This window comes from Chiloscyllium plagiosum, chromosome 29 (genome assembly GCF_004010195.1).
Source record: "Chiloscyllium plagiosum isolate BGI_BamShark_2017 chromosome 29, ASM401019v2, whole genome shotgun sequence".
Taxonomy (NCBI): Eukaryota; Metazoa; Chordata; class Chondrichthyes; order Orectolobiformes; family Hemiscylliidae; genus Chiloscyllium; species Chiloscyllium plagiosum.
The window spans coordinates 16,101,125-16,121,828 of record NC_057738.1 but is presented as its reverse complement, the minus strand read 5'-3'; the positions used below and the strand labels follow the sequence as shown (position 1 = coordinate 16,121,828).

At 40.3% G+C, this 20,704-nt stretch overlaps 1 protein-coding gene across 1 annotated transcript in view; it reads right to left on the bottom strand.

The window, feature by feature from the left end:
- The window catches only part of anln (anillin, actin binding protein), a 103,784-nt gene that overhangs the window by 30,679 nt on the left and 52,401 nt on the right, over window positions 1-20,704 (bottom strand). Inside the window, exons 10-17 of the mRNA XM_043719199.1 lie at window positions 18,325-18,581; window positions 14,437-14,594; window positions 10,454-10,598; window positions 10,007-10,142; window positions 9,009-9,197; window positions 8,602-8,728; window positions 7,213-7,261; window positions 7,082-7,138 (exon numbers count right to left, since the gene is read on the bottom strand). Of these exons, the coding sequence (XP_043575134.1) occupies window positions 7,082-7,138; window positions 7,213-7,261; window positions 8,602-8,728; window positions 9,009-9,197; window positions 10,007-10,142; window positions 10,454-10,598; window positions 14,437-14,594; window positions 18,325-18,581 (1,118 nt within the window). The remainder of the gene's footprint in view (window positions 1-7,081; window positions 7,139-7,212; window positions 7,262-8,601; window positions 8,729-9,008; window positions 9,198-10,006; window positions 10,143-10,453; window positions 10,599-14,436; window positions 14,595-18,324; window positions 18,582-20,704) is intronic.

Genomic DNA, 20,704 nt, shown 5'->3' with positions numbered 1-20,704 from the left:
ACCTCCAAAGTATGCAATCGAAGGAAGAGATATACAAATAAAATAACAACAGACCTGAGGAGTGGAAGCAGTTTAGAATTCAGCAAAGGATGACAAACGCATCAATTAAGAAATGGAAAGTAGAGTGAGAGAGTAAATTTAAGGGGAACATAAAAACTATAAAGGTTTCTATAGCCAGTTGGAGAAAAGGAATTGGTGAAGACAAAATGTAAATCCCTTAGTCAGAAACAGGGGAATTTATCATGGGAAATGGCTGATCTACTAAATACATACTTTGGTTCTGTTTTCACGAAAGATGTCACAACATATCAAAAATGCTGTGGAATACAGGGTTCAGTGAGAGGGATGAATGGAAGGAAATCAGGGAAATTAGTGGGGAAATACTGTTGGGGCATTGATGGGATCAAAGGTCAATAGATTTTCAGGCCCTGATAACCTATATTCCAGAGTACGCAAGGAGGTGGCACTAGAAATAGTGGATGCATCAGTGATCACCTTTCAAGATTCTGTAGACTTTGGAACAGTTCCTATGGATTTGAAGGTAACTAATGCAACTTCATTACTTAAAAAAAGATAGAGAAAACAGGGAATTATCAACTGGTAAGCCAGATATTGATTGTGGGAAAAAATGCGAGAGTCCATTAAAAACACTCATAGCTGTACACTTAGAAACAGTAACAGGATTGAACAGAGTCAGATTTGGTTTTCAGAAGGAAAATCCTGCTTGGCAAATCTACTGGAATTTTATGAGAATGTAACTAGCGGAGTTGATAAGGGAGAGCCAGCACACTTGGTTTGGTTGGGCTTCCAAGTGGTTTCAGTAAGGTCCCACACAAGAAATTAGCATGTAAAATTAAAACATATGGTCTAGGAGGTAGTGCACTGATGTGAATGAAGAACTGGTTGGTAGACAGGAAACAAATAATAAGAATACCTGGGTCTTTTTCTGAGGGACAAGTATTCACTAGAGAGGCACCCATTAGGGATCAGTGCTTGGACGCCACTTATTCACAATATATATTAATTATTTATATGAGGGAACTAAATGCTACATCTCCATATTTACAGATGACACAAGTCAGATGGGAGAGTGAACTGTGAGGAGGATACAGAAATGCTTCTATGAGATGAACAAGTTGAATGAGTGGGCAAATGCATGGCCAATAAAGTAGATAAATGTGTGGTAGCATAATAGAAAGGTAGTTAGTTATCTAAATGGTGATAGATTATGGAAGGGGGAGGTGCAATGAGACCTTATACACCAGATACCAAAAGCAGGGATGATGAAAAAGCCAATTAATATGCTGTAGCAGTGACTCATTGCAATTGTTTAGGGCTTTAGTGAGACCACAGCTGGAATGTTGTCTACAGTTTTGGTCTCCTTATCAGAGGAAAGATGCCATGGCTATGAAGGGAGTGCAACGAAGATTTATCATAATGTTCCCTGGGATGGAGGACTGACATATGAAGAAAAACTGAGTCCATTAGGACTACATTCATGGGAATTTAGAAGAACGAGGGCGATCTCATAGAAACCAACAAAATTCTAACAGGCTGGGACAGGGTAAATGCAAGAAGGATATTGCTGATGACCAGGGAGTCGAGAGCCAGTGATCTCAGTCTAAGAATAGGGGGTAAACCATTCAAGAATGAGAAGAGTAGAAATTTCTTCATCCAGAAAGTAGCAACCTTGTGTCCCGTGAGTTTAAGTTAAGCTTCATTGAAATTTGGTAGGAGGCCAATGATAGAGAACTCGGCAAGGGAGTATAGCAGAGAAACAAAGACCAATAAGTGAACTAAAACTCAAGCTCGTGATCGCTAACTAAACAGAAATGCTCTAATGACTCCAACCTGCATTTGGCCATCCAGTGTAGAAAAAAAACACATTGCATTATTCCTTCATCTTCTCTCCCACATCTATTCTTGCTTCATACATATTGCACATCTAACTTCTGGATGAAAGGCTGCAAAACTTAAGTCTAATTTTCTCTGAACAGACGCAGGCGTCCCAAGTACCTCTAACACTTTGTTTTCTTTTTCAAATTTTCAACATCTGCACTATTGTCATTAGCAATCTTGTTGACGTTTGTGGCATATTTAATTGATATTATTACCAGCACAAGTACAGGCTAGCATAATTAATTTCTGACTACAATGTTAGTTATTTTATTGTGTATTTTAGCCTGTCTACCAATGTCAGCTGCATTTTTACTGCAATCATAAGTTGATACTATCCACCCCCCCCCAAAAAAAAAGGCGTTTAGTAACATCTGGGCTTCACAAGTGGCAGACAATGACCATCACTGACAAGAGAATTTAACTGCCTCTCTACGGCATTCAATTGCATCACTGTCAATAATCCTCTGCTATCACATTGACCAAGATTTTAACTGCGTCAATTATGTAAATACTGTGGCCACAAAAATAAGTCAGACGCTCAGAATTCTATGTCAAGAGTGTGTTGCTGGGAAAGCACAGTAAATCAGGCAGCATCCGAGGAGCAGGAGAATCGACGTTTCGGGGATAAGCCTTTCATCAGGAATGAGGGTTGTGGGCCAGTGCTGAGAGATAATTGGGAGGGACTGGGGTTTGGGGGGGCGGGGTGAATGGTAGGTTAGAAAGTTATAGGTGGATGAAGATGAGGGATAAGGTAATAGGTCAGAGGGGGGAGTGATGGACAGGTTTGGAGGGCAGTGCCAAGTTAGATGCTTGGGACTGGGATAGTGTGGGGGAGGGGAAATGAGGAAGCTGTTGAAGTCTACATTTATCCCATGTGGTTGCAGGGTCCCAAGGCAGAATATGAGGTGTTCTTCCTCCACGTGCGGGTGGTAACAGTTTGAGGGCGGAGGCAGCCCAGGATCTGCATGTCCTTGACTGAGTGGGAGGGGAGTTGAAGTGTTCAGCTGTGGGGTGGTGGGGTTGGTGCGTGCAGGTGTCCCAGAGATGTTCTCTGAAACGATCTGCAAGAAGGCGTCCTGTCTCCCTGATGTAGAGGAGACCACACTGGGTGCACCAGATGCAGTAGATGAAATTGGCAGAGGTACAAGTAAATTTTTGATGGATGTGGAAGGATCCCTTGGGGCCTTGGACGGAGGAGAGAGGAGGTTTTGCATTTCCTGTGGTGGCAGGGAAAGGATGCAGGAGCTCGGTGTGGGCTGGTGGGGGTCGTGTACCTGACGAGGGAGTCACAGAAGGAACGGTCTCTCCAGACGCTGATAGGAGTACGGAAGGAAATATATCTTTGGTGGTGGTGTCTGTTTGGAGGTGGCAGAAGATGATGTGATGTAAGCGGGGTGGAAGGTGAGGATCGGGGTGGGTTCTGTCGTTGTTGCTTTGAGAAGGGTGGGTTTGGAGGGTGGTGCATGAAGTGGAGGAAATGCGCTGGAAGGCATCAACCACCATGTGGGAAGGGAGGTTGCGATTATGGAAGGAGGTGACCATCTGGGACTTTGAGATGGAATTGGTCATGCTGGGAGCAGATGCAGCGCAGGTGGAGGAATTGGGAATAAGAGATGACGTTTTTACAGGAGATAGGGTGGGAGAAGGTGTAGTCCAGGTAGCTGTGGGAGTCAGTGGGCTTGTAGTACATGTATGTGGTTAGTCAGTCACCATGGACTGTGATGGAGAGGTCCAGGAAGGGAAGGTATGTGTCTGAAATGGTCCAGGTGAATTTGAGGTCAGAGTGGAAGGTGTTGGTAAAGTTGATGAACTGATCAACCTCCTCATGGGAGCATGAGGCAGCACTGATATAGTCATCGATGTAGCGGAGGAACAGGCAGGGGGTAGTGCCAGTGTAACTGCGGAACGTGGACTGTTCCACGCATCCGCCAAACAGGCAGACATAGCTGGGTCCCATGTGGGTACTGTCACCACCATGTGCTCCCCACGAGGAGGTTGAACAGTTCATCAACTTTACCATCATCATCCACCCCAAACTCAAATTCACCTAGACCATCTCGGACAACTCCCCTCCCCTTCCTGGACCTCTCCATCAGCGTCTCCGGCGACCAATTAACTACAGACATATACTACAAGCCCACCGACTCCCACAGCGACCAAGACTACACCTCCTCCCATCCTACCTCCTGTACAAACACCATCCCTTATTCCCAATTCCTCCGCCGCATCTGCTCCCAGTATGATAAATTCCACTCATAAATCCTCAGATGGCTTCCTTCTTCCATGATCGCAACCTCCCTTCCCATGTGGTTTATGATGCCGTCCAGTGCATCTCCTTCACTTCACGCACCACCGCCCCTGAACCCCACCCCTCCCAATGCAACAAGACAGAACCCTCCTCGAGGTCCTCACCTTCCATCCCATCAACCTTCGCATACATCGCATTATCCTCCGCCACTTCCAAACAGATCCCACCACCAGAGATATATTTCCCTCCCTACCTCTATTAGCGTTCCGGAGAGACCATTCCCTCCGCGACTCCCAAGTCAGGTCAACGGCCCACACCCCACACCTGGAACCTTTCCCTGCCACCGCAGGAAGTGCAAAACCTGCGCCCACACCACTTCCCCCTCCTCCTTCCAAGGCCCCAAGGGATCCTTCCACATCCGTCAAAAATTTACCCGTACCTCTACCAATCTCATGTTTTGCATCTGTTGCACCCAGTGTGGTCTCCTCTGCATTGGAGAGACAAAACACCTTGCTGTTAGTTTCAGAGAACATCTCTGGGACACCCGCACCCATCAACCCCACCACGCTGTGGCTGAACACTTCAATTCCCCCTCCCACTCCATCAAAGACATACAGGTCTGGGGCCGCCTCCACCACCAAACAGTTACCACCCGACGCTTGGAGGAAGAGCGCCTCATATTCCTCATTGGGACCCTGCAATTACACAGAATAAGTGTGGATTTCAACAGCTTCCTCATTTCCCCTCCCCCTACATTATCCCAGTCCCAAGCCTCCAACTCGGCATCACCCTCCAGACCTGTCCATCATTTCCCCCCTCTGACCTATCACCTTCTCCTACATATGGCTTTCTCAGAGACCTTCTCCCCCACCCCACACACTCCCATTTAGCTCAGCCCGGTCCATAAGCTCTTCATCAGGAAGGAGGCTTATGCCCGAAACGTTGATTCTCCTGCTCCTCGGATGCTGCCTGACTTGCTGTGCTTTCCCAGCAACACACTCTCGATTCTGATCTCCAGCATCTGCAGTTCTCACTTCCTCCACTCAGAATTCTGTGGCAAGTAATTCACCTCCAAACTCATTAAAACCTATCCATCATCCATGGAACAAGTCAGAAATGTGATCACAGAATCACTGTGGTGTAGAGGCGCCATTCAGCCCATCATGAATGCAGTGGATATCTAAGATAATTTATTGCCAAATGTCCTGTCTTTTCCCCACAACTCTGCATGCTGCCTCCACAACACCTTTAGACAGCGTGTTCCACACCTAACTACTTTCTGTACAAAAACGTTTTTCTCACGTTGCCATTTGCTTCTTTTGCAAACTATTTAGAACCATTCTCTCTGGCTCTTGATCCATTTGTGTGTGGAAACAGTTTCTCCCCATCCAGTCTTCCAGACCCCTCACGATTTTGAAAACTGTTATAAAATCTCCTCTTAGCCTTCTCCTCTCCATAGGAAACAGTACTAACCTTTCCATTCTTTCCTCATAATTGAACGGTCTCATCCCTGGAACCATTCTCAAAAACATCACTTGCACACTCTCCGTAGCATTTGCATCCTTTTGATAGTGTGGCACTCAGAACAATACACAATATTCCAGCTGATGTTTATCATAACGTTGTATTCTATGTACGCTGTTCTGTGCAAACATCCTCAAGTGATCATATTGCAATACCTGACAACCAAGTTTGCTGATTTGTTTTTTGCCTATCCTCAATAAGTAACCCAAGAACATTAAGACTGGCTTGCAATGTTCTACAACCAGACCCCTCAGATTTGACCCAAATTGTTAAAATCCAAGGTGTGCTAGAAGTAAGCAAATCAACTCTGCTATCTGTACTTGAAAGAGGAAGGAGTAAGTGAAACGTCAGGAAAACTTTGTCCAGTCAGTTAGCACTAACTACAGCTAATAGCTTCTTCTGGCTTGCTGCTTACTCCCATAATCATGAGTAGGACGATTTAAGGATCAGACAAGGCGGCAATGGTCATTTTACAACAATGTAGAATCAATAAAATGTATGTGAATCACACATACTCATTTACTCCACATGTAATGCAGGTCTGGAAATGAAATTCAAAACACATCCCAAATTAAGGCCAGTTAGAAATTAAGGAAAATCAGAATTGGAGTTTTGTTATTCAAGTATGAGCAGGGAAGTATTGTTAGATTGAAAATGCGAATCATACCAAAGAGCAAATCAGTTCTCGGAAGTAATGAAACACTCCCAGATGAAGTGCAGACATTTTGCACAGAAACTACAAAAAGAAAATATATTTAGCCAGCTAGTTGTTCTTAGCAAATATAGAAAACATAGAGCAACTTGTAATGTTAATCAGTTTATAACCTGGTTTCAAGAACAGTTCAATTGTTGAAGGGAATTGATGCCATCAAAAAATTAAGCTTCATATTAGTCTAAATAAAATTATTTTTGAAGTATTGTGGAAATCATTCTGTGCTGAAACAAAGACAGATTAAAGATTTTTAAAAATTAAAACTACTCTTTGACATAAGGCTTTTCAAAAGGTAACATATTAGAAAGAAATTCAGAGAGTGTTCTTTTTGGAGAAAAAGGAATAACTTTAAAAAGTCTTTGAATAGCAGTTTCATTTTATCCTCATAGCAGTATTTTATGCTCTCTCAACACATCTGTACAAATTAACAGTATGATAACTGAATAGTTTCAAAATATTGTTGAGTTAGTGACTCGGAATTTTGGTAAAGGAAAGATGATCCTCTGGTATTGTGTACCAAATCAAAGTCATGCCTCTTGGAAGTTACTTTGTAGTTTTATATTAAGGGAAGCCTCGGTGTACTGGTTTGAGGTAAAGTTTACCAATTCGATTGCATTGAGTAACTTTTCTTCAACCAGTAGCTGATGAATTAGAAAATCATTGAATGAAGCAATATTGCAGTAGATCTTGCTCTTTACCTTAGATTTACTAGGTTTCTTCTTCTTGTCTGTAGTACTGCTCTCTCGGTTTTGTGTCTAAAAATGAGAATGATAATATTCATGAGTTAATACAATATTATATCTGTGCATTAATTTTTTTGCATACTTACCAAACTATAAACTTCTATTTCAATTTCAAAATCATTCGAGACATCCTGCCTAAAATAAAAGAAAAGTTTAAGTTTACTTAACCCAAGCAAAAATACAAAACAAAGTTCAACCTTTCAAAACACAGAATCATGAAATAGATCAGTGAAGTACTGAAGGAACAGTGAAGAGTTTTTGAAACATTCCTTTAGTGGTCCACTCAGGTAAGTCAGGCAAAAGACCTGACTACCTACTAGTTCTATTCTATCTGCTACTGTCTGCCACTGTAAAAAAAACCTCAGAACTAGTGGGAAGAATTGCACTATTTTTGCTGAAACAACGAAGAGGTGATGGAAACCTTTAGTCTTATGCTGGCCCTCACACTCAGCTGGTTCCTTCGGAAGAAGTTTCTCTCCCAACTGAGTGGATTTGTAGGTCTTTTGAGAAAGTGCTGTGGTCTTCTCGCTGCCCTTCCCCAAACTGCAAATTTACAGGTGGTAAGCAAGGTCCAACTGAGGCTGTTAAGCAGGCAATTATTGGCCACTCAAGGGCAGATATCTGGCACGTCACATCAGACAAGGGCTCACTTACTTCAAAGTCACATAATTACTTTCTAATACCCATGGTCATTGGTGGTCATTTCTTAGAGGTGGGACATTTGCAGGTGAGTAATGAAAATTTATACTCCAGCTTGGTTTGTGACTGCTGAGAGTTCCCAGAATGCTTTCGCTGCCAACTCTTCAGCTGACGAGGTAGGAAATCCCATTAATTAAAATATTTCTGACCATCCTCTTAGTTTTCAGACCACAAGAATTAAAAACTTCATCTCATAGTTAAATATTGACATAACTATGACATAAATCTTGTTATAAACTTACATTGTTGTTTCTTCCCCCTATTATGCCTGAGTATACGTTGTATGAGTGGAACTTAGGAATCTAGTTCTGATCTTGACCATGACGTGAGTAGTTTATATTTCGGACCAGCTTGTGAACCACCTGGAGCACCCTCACCCATAAACTATATCCAAGGATCAGTGGTCCAGGTTATTTCTCAAGTTCTGGAGCATCATGTCCTTCTACCGCCAGGAAAATATACATTTGTTTCTCTACTTTTCAGATTCCTCTTGGTATGAGCCAACAATTAATCCCTTTATTACAACAACTGAAACATATAATTGGAATATGAAATCAAAGGAGCAGTGTAATCATTTAACAAGTAACCAGTAAAGGTATAAATTGCAACTATGGAGATAACAGTGCTCCTGTACTAGGCACACTGTACCTGTACTAGGTATAGACTACCTGAATGCAAATAAGTTGCTAACACAACATGCTAAATAGTTTGAGACAGCCTGTAAGTATGCAAATTAAAAGCAGACTTTGGATATCGTTTCTACATTTGTCACTTACAGTGTAAATTTTGTGGGGAAACTAATAGCATCACCACTTAGTGCAATCTGCGTGGTGGCCAGTGGAGTGGCCACCATATTTAAAGCTCCCGCTTTAATCAGTATAAAGAAATAATAACTGGCAGCATCTGTAAGAGATCAATAATTCAATGAGCCATATATGTAATTAAAAGCTTTCTGATATAAATACAGTTTGACTATTGCACTTTCAAATTTTATTTGCAAATAAGTTTTGGACTTTATTTAAATGATAATTAGATCCTTCAAATAATTCATGTATAACTAATTCAAATACTCTTGCAAAAAGCTGAAACGCTAAATATATTAAAAATCAACTACAAAATGTAGCTGTTTCAGCTTTACGGTAGAACACAAATTTTATTGCTCTGTACTTAAAATGAGGGTTACCAGTTTTGTGAGCTGTTGAACAGATGAAATCAGCCTTCAAAGGAAGGCGAATTTCTGAAAGTGCAACACAGCCCCTTGACGGAGCATATTCATTAGCTGCTTTCTCCATATGGCCTCCTCTTTTACTTGCAGGCACCCCTTCATTCTTCAGTTTATTCAGTTCAGTAAGAAGTGCCAACCTCTTTTCACCTATGCGCAAAAACAAAAGATAACATTTCACAAGTTCTTTGTGTACCTTATTCTTTATATTGTGCAAAGATGTTTTATATTGTAAAATGTCATGCTTATTTTACTCAAGACTTCAGTGCGATAGTTGTCAATTTAAATTCAATTTCCACCTAAGCTTGATGTAAGCATTTTAAGGGAATATGTACAACTTAATTTAAGGAAATGATTATATATACACTGGTAATTCAAGTTAGTTAAGCTTAACCCTGGAGTAATGCAAATTTGGCACTATGTTTTTGAAGGAACATGTCTCTCAGTCATTTTCCATTTGCGAACTTATAGCATTATTGTAATGAAAAGCACGTGAGGTTTACTTCATAGACATCAGTGCTCGTCAAACAAAGCCACATACAGTAATCGTTTAACCTAACATTATTTTATACCAAAGCCTTTCACAGACTTGGGATTCTGTATGTTTGTGCTGGCTAGGAGAGATAGGGAGAAAATCATAGGTTGACCCGACCATATCATTCTAATAAGAATAATCAAAATGAAAATTGCAATTTCAATGCTGTGTTGATTATTCAGAGCCATTTGGATAACAGCACAATTGATAAGAAGCACACAAGTATTTAAATTTTAGCATTTAATGGACTTTAATACATTTGAATTACACATTTTGGAAAAATTCAAAAACAGGAAGCCTGAGAAAAACAGAACTGTCAGTAGTGAGCATTCACATGTTTAAATATTCACTATTTTTCCAAACACATTTTGTACTGGAGCAAATTGTACATTCATAAATATATTGCAACTTAAGTGTTTCTTACTGGCAATCAGTAGTAACCGCTCAGCCTCAGCTTCTTGCTGAGATCCTTTCCCATGATCTTCATCTGTACAACAGTTTAAAGCCTGGCTTGCCTGGTGGATAACACTCTGCTGGATATTTATCTCATTGTTCAGAGTCTTGAAATGATAAAGTGAAACCAATTAATACATAAGAGAAAAATAGTATATAAAATCAAATCAGAGGATTTTACAATGTGGGCTAATGCAAAACAAGCCGTCTGCTCCCAGAATAAAAACTAAATTCAAACAATGTGCACCATGTGACTTAAAACCAAGTTCTGTTTGTTCTTTTGACAAATACAAATGAAACTCCATTTCTTTCCACATCCCTGAAATTTAATGCTCTTAATTCAAAGTGCATAATTGTGAAGGCAATCAGGTTGATGTAATTCCAGCATGCTATCGTCCTCTTGCATTGTAGTCATTACCTTCATCTTCTGTTTAATAGTAACTGAACCTGGAGTTGCACTATTCTTTTCCTCAAGTCTTTGAGAAACATCCTCTTTACGAACAATGACTTGTTTGACTGAAGGGCGTTCGGTATTAAGTCTTTGGGACCTGTAGGCATCAATACTGTGAAGAGGGGAGGGAGAAACAGGTGAAATTACAACACAAAACTGATTAAAGTTAAACTTTAAAGGACTTCCCCTGGATCGGTGCCCAACAGGAATTGAAAATCTAGAGGTATATTAGATAAATTGCAGAATAATTGGCTAGTTATAAATTCACTATTTTCTTTACATTCTCATCTATGTTGCTTTCTATTTGTTAGAACAATTTGCCTTGCACAAGCAAAATTATTTCTTTTACCTTTTATTTCTCAATCTCTCCCCAAAGACATTGCTTTCCTACTTCATGATTCTGACTTAGTAAGATTCATTGTCAAGAAGGATTTTTTTTTTTAAAAAAGCACATTGTTGGAGGAGATATTCTGGATTTTAAAAAATGCTGTTGTCCATTGTTCTACTGTTTAAATGCAACTCAAATTAGATTGTTAAAATTTGACATTTCATTTGCACAGAATTCCACCCAGAGCCTTAGGGTACATTTTATTTGCCAAGGTTACGGCTGGTAGAGGTGGGGCTTTGTGGGGGTCATGTTTAGAGCAAAGCAAAGTTGCATTAGGTTAGAAACTGATATGATCTCATCCCAATTGTAGATGAAAGATGGTGAATTTACAGAAACTACCATGGAATTGTCATCTCTGCAACTTCATTTATTCCCTAAACTGATGGGGGATTTAAGCCAACATTTCCTGAACTATGTGGAACATTTGAGAGTCAACTACGTGGAAGATGCAGGGGAAGTACTTGTTTGGGTGAAACTGAAAGACTAGGTTGGCTGGCTAGGTGAGAGGTCATACGGAGGAGGTTTTCAGGTTGACAGGTAATAATTCACTTAGCTTTATTTGCACTTCCTTGCTGTCAGCCTTTACTGCAGTATGGGGGTGGGGTAGACTAAGTTGCCCCTTGGTCAGCTGAAAATTTAGAAAAATTAATAAAAACAGCATAAAGAAACTTTGAGCTGCCTTCTGCCAGTCAAATGGTTCTCCACAGAACAGACAGGATTGATGCAGAGATCCTAGTCAAAAGGTGAGATCCAAAAGGAAAGAATCTGTTTTCTCAGTATAAATGACAACGGTTGCCTCAAGATGCTCAACCTTTTATCAGGTAACATTTAGAGACTCCTTCAACAAAAACCTTCACTGCAGTTGACCAGGTGGGCACATCAAGCCAATAGCCATTATTGAAAGCTACCTCACCACCAAACTCTGATTGTCTATCTTGCCCTTTCTTATGATTGAAAGCAAAATATCACAATCCTGAAAATCTGAAATATCCATGAAGAGAGAGAAACTGAGTTAACATTTTATGTCCAATGACTGTTGGAATGATTCCAAAGAACAGTCATTGGACTCGCAACACTAGCTGCTTCCTTGGCCACTGATGCTGCCAGACCTGATGCACTTCTCCAGTATTTTGTTTTTATTTGAAAATTTGAGAAATGTTGTGCGTGCAGCAACAAGAAAAACAATGGAAAACGAACTACAAGTCAATGGTGTGACGTGGGGCATTCATTTAAACTGCAAAGGTATAAAGTTGGATGGACTACCTGACGTCAACATGCACCAGAAATTACAACAATAAACTCAGTCTTATCAATCATGCAAAATCTTCCTTCCTAACACCTGGGATCTGGTGCCAGAATTGGGAGATATTTCTCACAGACTAGTCAAGCAAAAGCCTGACATAATCCTAAACCTAACCCTAATCCTAATCCTAACACATGGAATTATAATCTTGCACAAAACATCCCAGACATTATCACTATCCCAGAGTATGATTAGACTCAGGAGAGGTGGTGGCACAGTGGTATACAGCTGGGAGGAAGTTGCTCTAGGAGTTCTCAACATTGACTCTGGACACCATGATGCTTAGCAGCACCAGGTCTGGTGAACTGCCACCAATAGCCCCATCCACAGGAAAGCAAACAGCATATATGATAAGAAAAAGGCGGGGCTAAATGATTGCATAAGGCTTCAGGTGTAAGTTTTATGGCCCTGCCACAGCAAGTTGTGAATGGTGACAATTAAAAACCCACTGGAGGAGACGGCTCTATCAATCTCCCCATCCTCAATCGTGGGGTAGCACAACATAGTGTAAAAGACAAGGCTGAAACATTTGCAGCAATGTTTAGCCAGAAGTGCCAAGTGGATGATCCATTTTGGCCTGCTCCACAGCCCCCAGTATCAGACGCCAGTCGATAGTCAATTCATTTCACTCCAAATAATATCAAGAAATGACTGATACATGAATATAGCAAAAGGTTATGGGCCCCGATAATATTCTAGCAACAAGACCAAAGAATTGTGCTTCAGAATATGCTGCTACACAATCAAGCTGCTCCAGTACAACACTGACATCCACGTAACACTGACATCTACCTGACACTATGTAAAATTGTCCAGGTATGTCTGGTGCTGAAAAAATACAAATCTAAACCATCCAGTTATCACTCCATCAGTCTACTTTTGCTCATCAGTAAACTGATGGATGGTGACTATTACCAAATATTACCAATAGAACTTACTTAGAAATAACCTGCAAACTGCCACTCAGTTTGGGTCCCAGCAGAGCCACTCAGTTCCTGGACTCTTTACAGATTGGTTCAAACATGGACAACATAACTGAGCTCTAGACAGCAACAGGGTGTGATTATTGCCTTTTACATCAAGGCTGCAGTTAACCTAGTGTGTCATCAAGAGCCTTAACAAGATTTGAATGAATGAGAATCAGGGGTAAACTCTCAGCCGGTTGGAGTCACTTGGCACAGAGGAAGACAGTTGAGGATCTTGGAGGTTAATCATCTCAGCTCCAGGACATCTCTGCAAGACTTCCCCAGGACAGTTTCCTAGGCCTAACCATCTTCAGCTGCTTCAAAGATGCTCATCCACCATAAGGTAGGAAGTGGGGATGATTGCTGATGATTGTACAAATGTTCAGCACCATTTGTAATTACTCAGATACAAATGCAGCATTTTCTCGACAATACGTAGGTTTGTTTTAAAAAGTGGCAAGACAGAATCACACATTATCAAATATCCTGGGGGGGTTACTAATGATCAGAAACTGAACAGGACTAGGCATGTAAATATTGTGGTGACAAGAACTGATTATAGGCTAAGAATCTTGAAGAAAGTAACTTCAGTAACTCCTCAGTGCCTGCCCACTATCAACAAAGCATACATCAGGAGTGGTTTGGAATACACTTGCCTAGGTAAGTGCAAGCCAACCAATATTCAAGAAAGTTGACACTATTCAGGATAAAGCTGCCAGCTTGATTGGTACCACATTCTATTCACTCACTCCAACACCACGTTCAGGAACAGCACTGCAAGCCATCTACAGGAAGCATGACAGAAATATACCAAGATTCTTTAGACAGTACCTTTCAAATCCCTATCATCTCAAAGGACAAGGACAGTCGCTAAATGGGAACATCATCGCTAGCAAGTTTCCCCACAAGTCAAACACTATCGTGACTTTGAGATGTATTGTCATTCCTTCATTGTCGCAGGGTCAAAATCTTGGAACTCCCTCTGTATCAATACTGTGGGTGTACCTGCACCAAATGAACTGCAGCAGTTCAAGAAGCCAATACCTACTCAAGAGCAATAAATGGTGGCCCACCTAGTGAAGCCCACATTCATTAATTAATTTTTAAAATATTAATATTAGGTGTCAATGTTGGATGTTCGGATGGGGATGAAAGGAGGGACCTGGATATACAGGAATGAGTGGAACTGGTGACCTCAGTTGGTACAGGAATTGAGCTTGTACACTCTGGCATCACTCCGCATCGCAAACCAACCATCTAGACAACTGAGACAGCTACAATATCCTTGTGATACCTGTATAATAAGCTATGGCCACTCGTTGATGACCCCACACTGCCAGAAGACTCTGTTCTGGTTATATGTTCTTGTTGTAATTTGTCCATCTTCATTTTGTTTGAAATTAAGCTGTCCTGTGTTGCAGGATTCATTGCAATATTTGTAGAAACAGATTTCTGTACAAAAACAGTAAAATATAACCCATTATAAACTTTTTTCAAAAAGCTATATGTTTTTAAATTGCAGTGAGAGAAAGATTCCTTTAAAAATTACTTAATGCAATAATTGCCCTTTTGTCAAATTTAGAGTAAAACTTCATAATAATATCAAAGAACAGATTAGCACATTTGTTCAAATCATGTAACAGCAGTTTAGAGAAACAAAGTCATAATATTATAAAATAAATTGGGAAACATTATTTAAAAAGGGATGACAGTGACTAGGCAATGGCAAACAATGAATTGGGAAATGTGGCCCAACCATGGCTAATAGGGAAATTAGGGATAGTATTAAGGTTCAAGGAAGATCAGCCAAAAGAAGCAGATCTGAGGAATGGGAGTACGTTACTTTTGGCAAAGGACGACAATGGAATGGATTAAGTGAGGAAAAATAGAATACAGTATTAAGCTTGCAGGGAACATAAACAGACTGTAGAAGCTTCTATATGTATACAAAGAGAAAAAGATTAGTAAAGACCAAAAGACCTTACAGTCAGAAACAGGGGAAGATACAATAGGGATAAAAGATATGGCAGACCACCAAAAAACATACTTTGGCTCTGTCTTCACAAATAGCTTCCAAAAAAAAAATTGGGGAACACAGGGTCTCTTAAGAGGGAAAACCTAAAGGAAACAATAAAAGTTGGAAAGTGGTATAGGAAAATAGCTTTTGCCAAGGAGGAAGTGCAATGAAGGCTTACAAGATTGATTCTTGAAATGGTAGGACTGACATGTGAGGAGAGATTATATGCAAAGGAGGAGTTAAGAATAATATGGTGTTGAGGGTGGGGTGTGAAGAGTCCTCCTGAAACCTATGAAATTCTAACAGGATTAGAAAAGATACACACAGGAAGGATGTTTCTGATGACCAGGAAACCCAGAAGCATGGGTCACATAGTCAGAGAGCCTCTGACTCTATGATCATGAGGTAACCTTATGTTTTGCATTCCTCAGATTACAAACACATCTGGTTTCATTAATACCATTTCTTAAAATGTTAAATTTAATACATTACACCACTTCCACTCAGAAAAGAGAGAAGTACTAAGAACAACCTTGATTAGCTGAACATCAATTATCCAAATTTCGGATTATCCGAACAAGACCTCAAGGTCCTATAAAAAAAGTTATCCAAACAATCAGTTCTCCGAACAAAATACTCCCCTCTCATGTCGCTCAGACAATCGAGGTTCTTCTGTATAAGATTTATTTTACAGGACCCACCAGTACTTGAAACTGAGTGTTTAAAGCTGAACAATCTAATTGCTGTGTAAGGACATCAAGATGATGTGAAGTTTTAAACTAGTTTTCATATAAATTAAGATATTATGCTAAAGAGATCAAACTCTCAAGTGTGTTTCAAACACAAAGTGATTGAGAATGGAGTGAAATGGTGTGGTGTGGTGGATTGAAATAAAAAGAAACAAAAAAAAGGAATAAAACCAGGAACAAAAAACAAAGAAAATTACAGCCCTCCAAGCCTGTGCCGATCGAGATCCCCTATCGAAATCTGTCACCTATTTTCTAAGGATCCGTATCTCTCTGCTCCCTGCCCATTCATGTATCTGTCTGGAAACATCAGGGCGACACGTTGGCTCAGTGGTTAGGACTGCTACCTCAGTTCCAGGGACCCGGGTTCGATTGCAGCCTTGGGCGATTGTCTGCGTGGAGTGTGCACGTTCTCCCAGTGTCTGTGTGGGTTTCTTCCAGGTGCTCCAGTTTCCTTCCACAATCCAAAGATGTGCAGGTTAGGTTAATTAGCCATGCTAAATTTCCCATAGCGTATATTTACCCCTGGCTAATAACCTAGAGTGGGGAATGGGTTTGGGTGGGTTACTCTTTGGAAGAACAGTGTGGACTTGTTGGGCCGAAGGGCCTGTTTTCACATTCGAGGGATTTTAATTCTAATTTTAATCTTAAATGACACACCTCCGCTGGCAAGATGTTCCAGGCACTCATCACCTTCTGCGTAATGAAATTTCCACGCATTCCTCCTTTAAACATTTCCTCTCTCACTTTGAACTAGTGACCCCTAGTAATGGTGTCCCCCGTCTGGGAAAAAGCTTCTTCTATCTACCCTGTCCATACCTCCCATGATTTTTTAGACCTCAATCAGGTTCCCCCCCACCTCAACCTCAGTCTTTCTAATGAAAATAGTTCTAATCTACTCAACCTCTCTTCATAACTAGCACCCTCCATACTAGGCAACATCTTGGTGAACCTCTCCAAAACATCCACATCCTTCTGGTAATGTGGCGACCAGAACTGTACACAGTGTTCCAAATGTAGCTGAGCCAAAGTCTTATACAATGTAACATGACCTGCCAACTCTTGTTCTCAATGCCCCGTCCAATGAAGGAAAGCATGCCGTATGCCTTCTTGACCACTCTATTGACCTGCGTTGCCACTTTCAGGGTACAATGAAGGTGGCAATACAAGGAAATTTAGTACTATGTGGAATTTTGGTCAATAGCAATGCAGGTAACATATCAAGATTGTTGTCGAGAGTGTGGTGATTCCTGATTAAGAGCTTTAGTCCGAAACGTCGATTTTCCTGCTCTTCCAATGCTACTAGGCCTGTTGTGCTTTTCCAGCACCACACTCTTGATTCTGATCTTCAGCATCTGCAGTACTCACTTTCACCTATATCAAGTTTGTGTTTCTGCAATAAGCAAAATGACCAAATAATGTATGGTATGATTGATTGGTAAATAAACATTAGTACTGTAATTAGGAAAATTTGGTGATTCTTTGAAAAACGTGTTGCCTTTTTTTTTTAAATATCCCAAAATGTACAATGAGGCTTTGGTTTAATTTTCCAAACATAAGACAGCACCTCTGATAATGCAGCACTGGAGTATCAACATAGATCTTGAGCTAAATTACTGAAGCAGGGTTTAAACCCAATTTAGGGTTTAATTAAATGCACTGCTATGACAAGAAAGCTGACAGCAAAGTGGCCAAAGTAACTAACTTTTGAAATTATAAATGATTGGAGAAACTAGGGATCTAATAAAAGTGGTTTGATATGCTTATGAGGTTTTGATGAGGTATATCAGAAATTATCTATACCAGTTGGGGAATTAGCAACTACAAACATGAATTTAAGGTCATTTGCAAAAAAATAAAGAAAAAGGTCTGTTAGACTGTCATGTTCTACAAGAAGGAAGTGTGGTGGAAGCATACCTTTCAGAGAAGTAGTTGATAAATACGTGGCAAAGAAAGATTCAAAACATAAGGGGAAGGCCAGGTAAATGTGGCCAATTGCTTAGCTTTGTCAAAGAACCATTGCAAACAAACGTCTAACAAATTTTCTTACTTTCTGTTCCACACATTTTTAGTATTTGCAAGTCTTTTAATGCGAACTTGGAAATGTTACATTGTTGCATTCAGTAGTGCTCTTCCACAACTACAGCCAAGTTACATTATTGGGACACAGCATAGTGGCTCTTTTTGGATTGGGGGATGGGGGGGTGGTGGTGTGGTGTGGTTTGGAGTGTAGCAATGACATAATTAAGCAATATCGAGTACTCACATGAAGGCAACAAATACCGAACTAGACAAAGCTTGTTTCAGTTTTCACCAATAACAATGCTTACTTTGATGAGTTTACAAATTTACCTGACTAGGTGGGGATTAAAAAACCCAGATCCATAAAGAGGCAGAATCCTACAAATCTAAATCTCACCTCTGGGTTTGTGACAGCATCAACTGTGTCTACCAATGGAGCAAGTAGCGACATTGAGGATATGTTCAGTTCATCATTTTTCTCCTCCATTTCACTTTCGGTTTCATTTTTGCAGTCTTTTCTTTCATCCAATTCTTCATCCCCATATTCTTCTTCTTCCAATACCCCATCAAATAATTCATTAATGACCTCCAAACTGTTAATTTCTTCATCATTGTCAACGTTCATCTCAACTACACATGCCGCTTCAGTTTTATCTGCCAGAAACACATCAATTTAAATTAATTGTTATTCAATCTTGGTTTCCAAACATCAAATTCCAGAATATTGATTAGTACACACAAACACCTCTATCCTACTCCAACAAATGCTTCAGTGATTTCCAGAAAACCATATATTTTATTACCTACTACACCAGCTAACATTATGATTGGAGTACGGTTGCCAGTGTTACCACTTTACGACCAACAAACATACTTTCCTTTAAATTCAAAACTTACAACCAAAGATGAAGCAATGGTTGGCCAACCTATGCTATCATCCACTTCTGAGCTCCAGCGGCCACATAAGGTTCATGAGGACTTTAAAGAAAGCAATAAAGAACTCAAGCAGGGAATTAGGAGAACAAAGAGGAGCCATGAAATGACCTTGACAAGTATGGTTAAAGATAATCCCAAAGCATTCTATACATACATTAAAACAACAGTATAGCTAAGGAGAAGGTAGGACCACACATGGATAAAAGAGGGAATGTGTGATTGGAGGCAGAGGATGTGGACAAGATCCTAAATGAGTACTTTGCATCAATATTTACCCAGGAAAAGGATATAGAGGATAGTGAGATTTGTGTGGAGCATGCCAATATGCTAGGGTGTTGTGAGATCAAGAAAGAAGCTGTGTTGGGTCTCTTGAACAGCATTAAGGTGGATGTCCCCAGGGCCCAATGGTATCGAACCCAAGTTTATTGAGAGGGGCAAGACAGGTGATTGCAGGGGCATTGACCAAGATCTTTATATTTTTGCTAGCTTCTGGAGAGGTCCCGGAGGACTGGTGAGTAGCTAACGTTGTTCCTCTGTTCAAGGAGGGAAATGAAGATGATCCAAGAAACTAAAGAATGGCGAGTCTCACGTCAGTGGTTGGGAAGCTATTGGACAGAATTCTTAGGGATAGGATTAACGTGAATTTGGAAAAGCATGGCCTAATTAGGGACAGTCAGCAACTTGGATAAAAATGTAAATTGATGGGTTAATAAGTTTGTAGACAATACAAAGATCAGCGGAGTTGTGGATAGTGCAGTAGGTTATCAAAGGATATAGCAGGATATAGATCATTTGCAGATATGGGCAGAAAAAAGGCAGATGGAGTTTAATCCAGGTAAGCATGAGATGCTGCACTTTGGGAGATCAGAGCTTAAGGAAAAGTATACAGTTAGTGACAGGGCCCTAAATAGACTTGATGTAGAGGGATCTTGGGGTTCAAGTCCATAGCTCCCTGAAAGTGGCCACACAGATAGATAGGATGGTAAAGTTGGTGTATGGCATGCTTGCCTTTATTGGTTGGGGAACTGATTACAAGAATCAGGATGTCATGTTGCAGCTTTATAAAAATTCAATTAGACTACACTGAGTATTATGATCAATTCTGGTCGCCATGTCACAGCAAGGATGTGGAGGCTTTGGGAAAGATTCAGAAGAGGTTTATTAGTAGTTTCCTGGATAAGAGGGTATGAACTATAAGGAGAGGTTCGAAAAACTAGGATTGTTGTCCTTGGAGTGGCAGAGGCTGAGGGGAGATTTAGTAGAAGTCTATAAAATTATGAAATGCATATATATATATATCTATATATCTATATATATGCATTTCATAATTTTATAGACTTCTACTAAATCTCAGATATATATATCAGAATCATTTTCCTGACATTGAAATGCCTAAAAATAGGGGGCATGCATTTAAGGTTAGAGGGGGGAGGTTCAAAGGACATGTGAGGGGTGAATTGTTTTTACACAAAAAAAAATGGAAGGAGTCTGGATCAGGCTGCCAGGGTTGGTAGTGCAGACAGATACAATAGGGGTGTTTAAGGGATGTTTAGATATGCAAGGAATGGAGGGATATGGACCAATGGCAGCCAGAATGGATTAGTTTAATCTGGCCTCATTTTTCATGACATCATGAGCCAAAGAACCCGTTCTGTGCTATACAGTTCCGTGTTCTATCAAATATATATATTAAGGTATGTATTTGAATTACATAGCTTGCTACACAAGTATTCAAAAATCCTAATGCAACAGTTTTACATTTTTGTTTAAGAATTGACAATTCGTAAAATAAATCTTAAAGATGCATAGCATCATTAAACATAATAAAATATTACATGTCA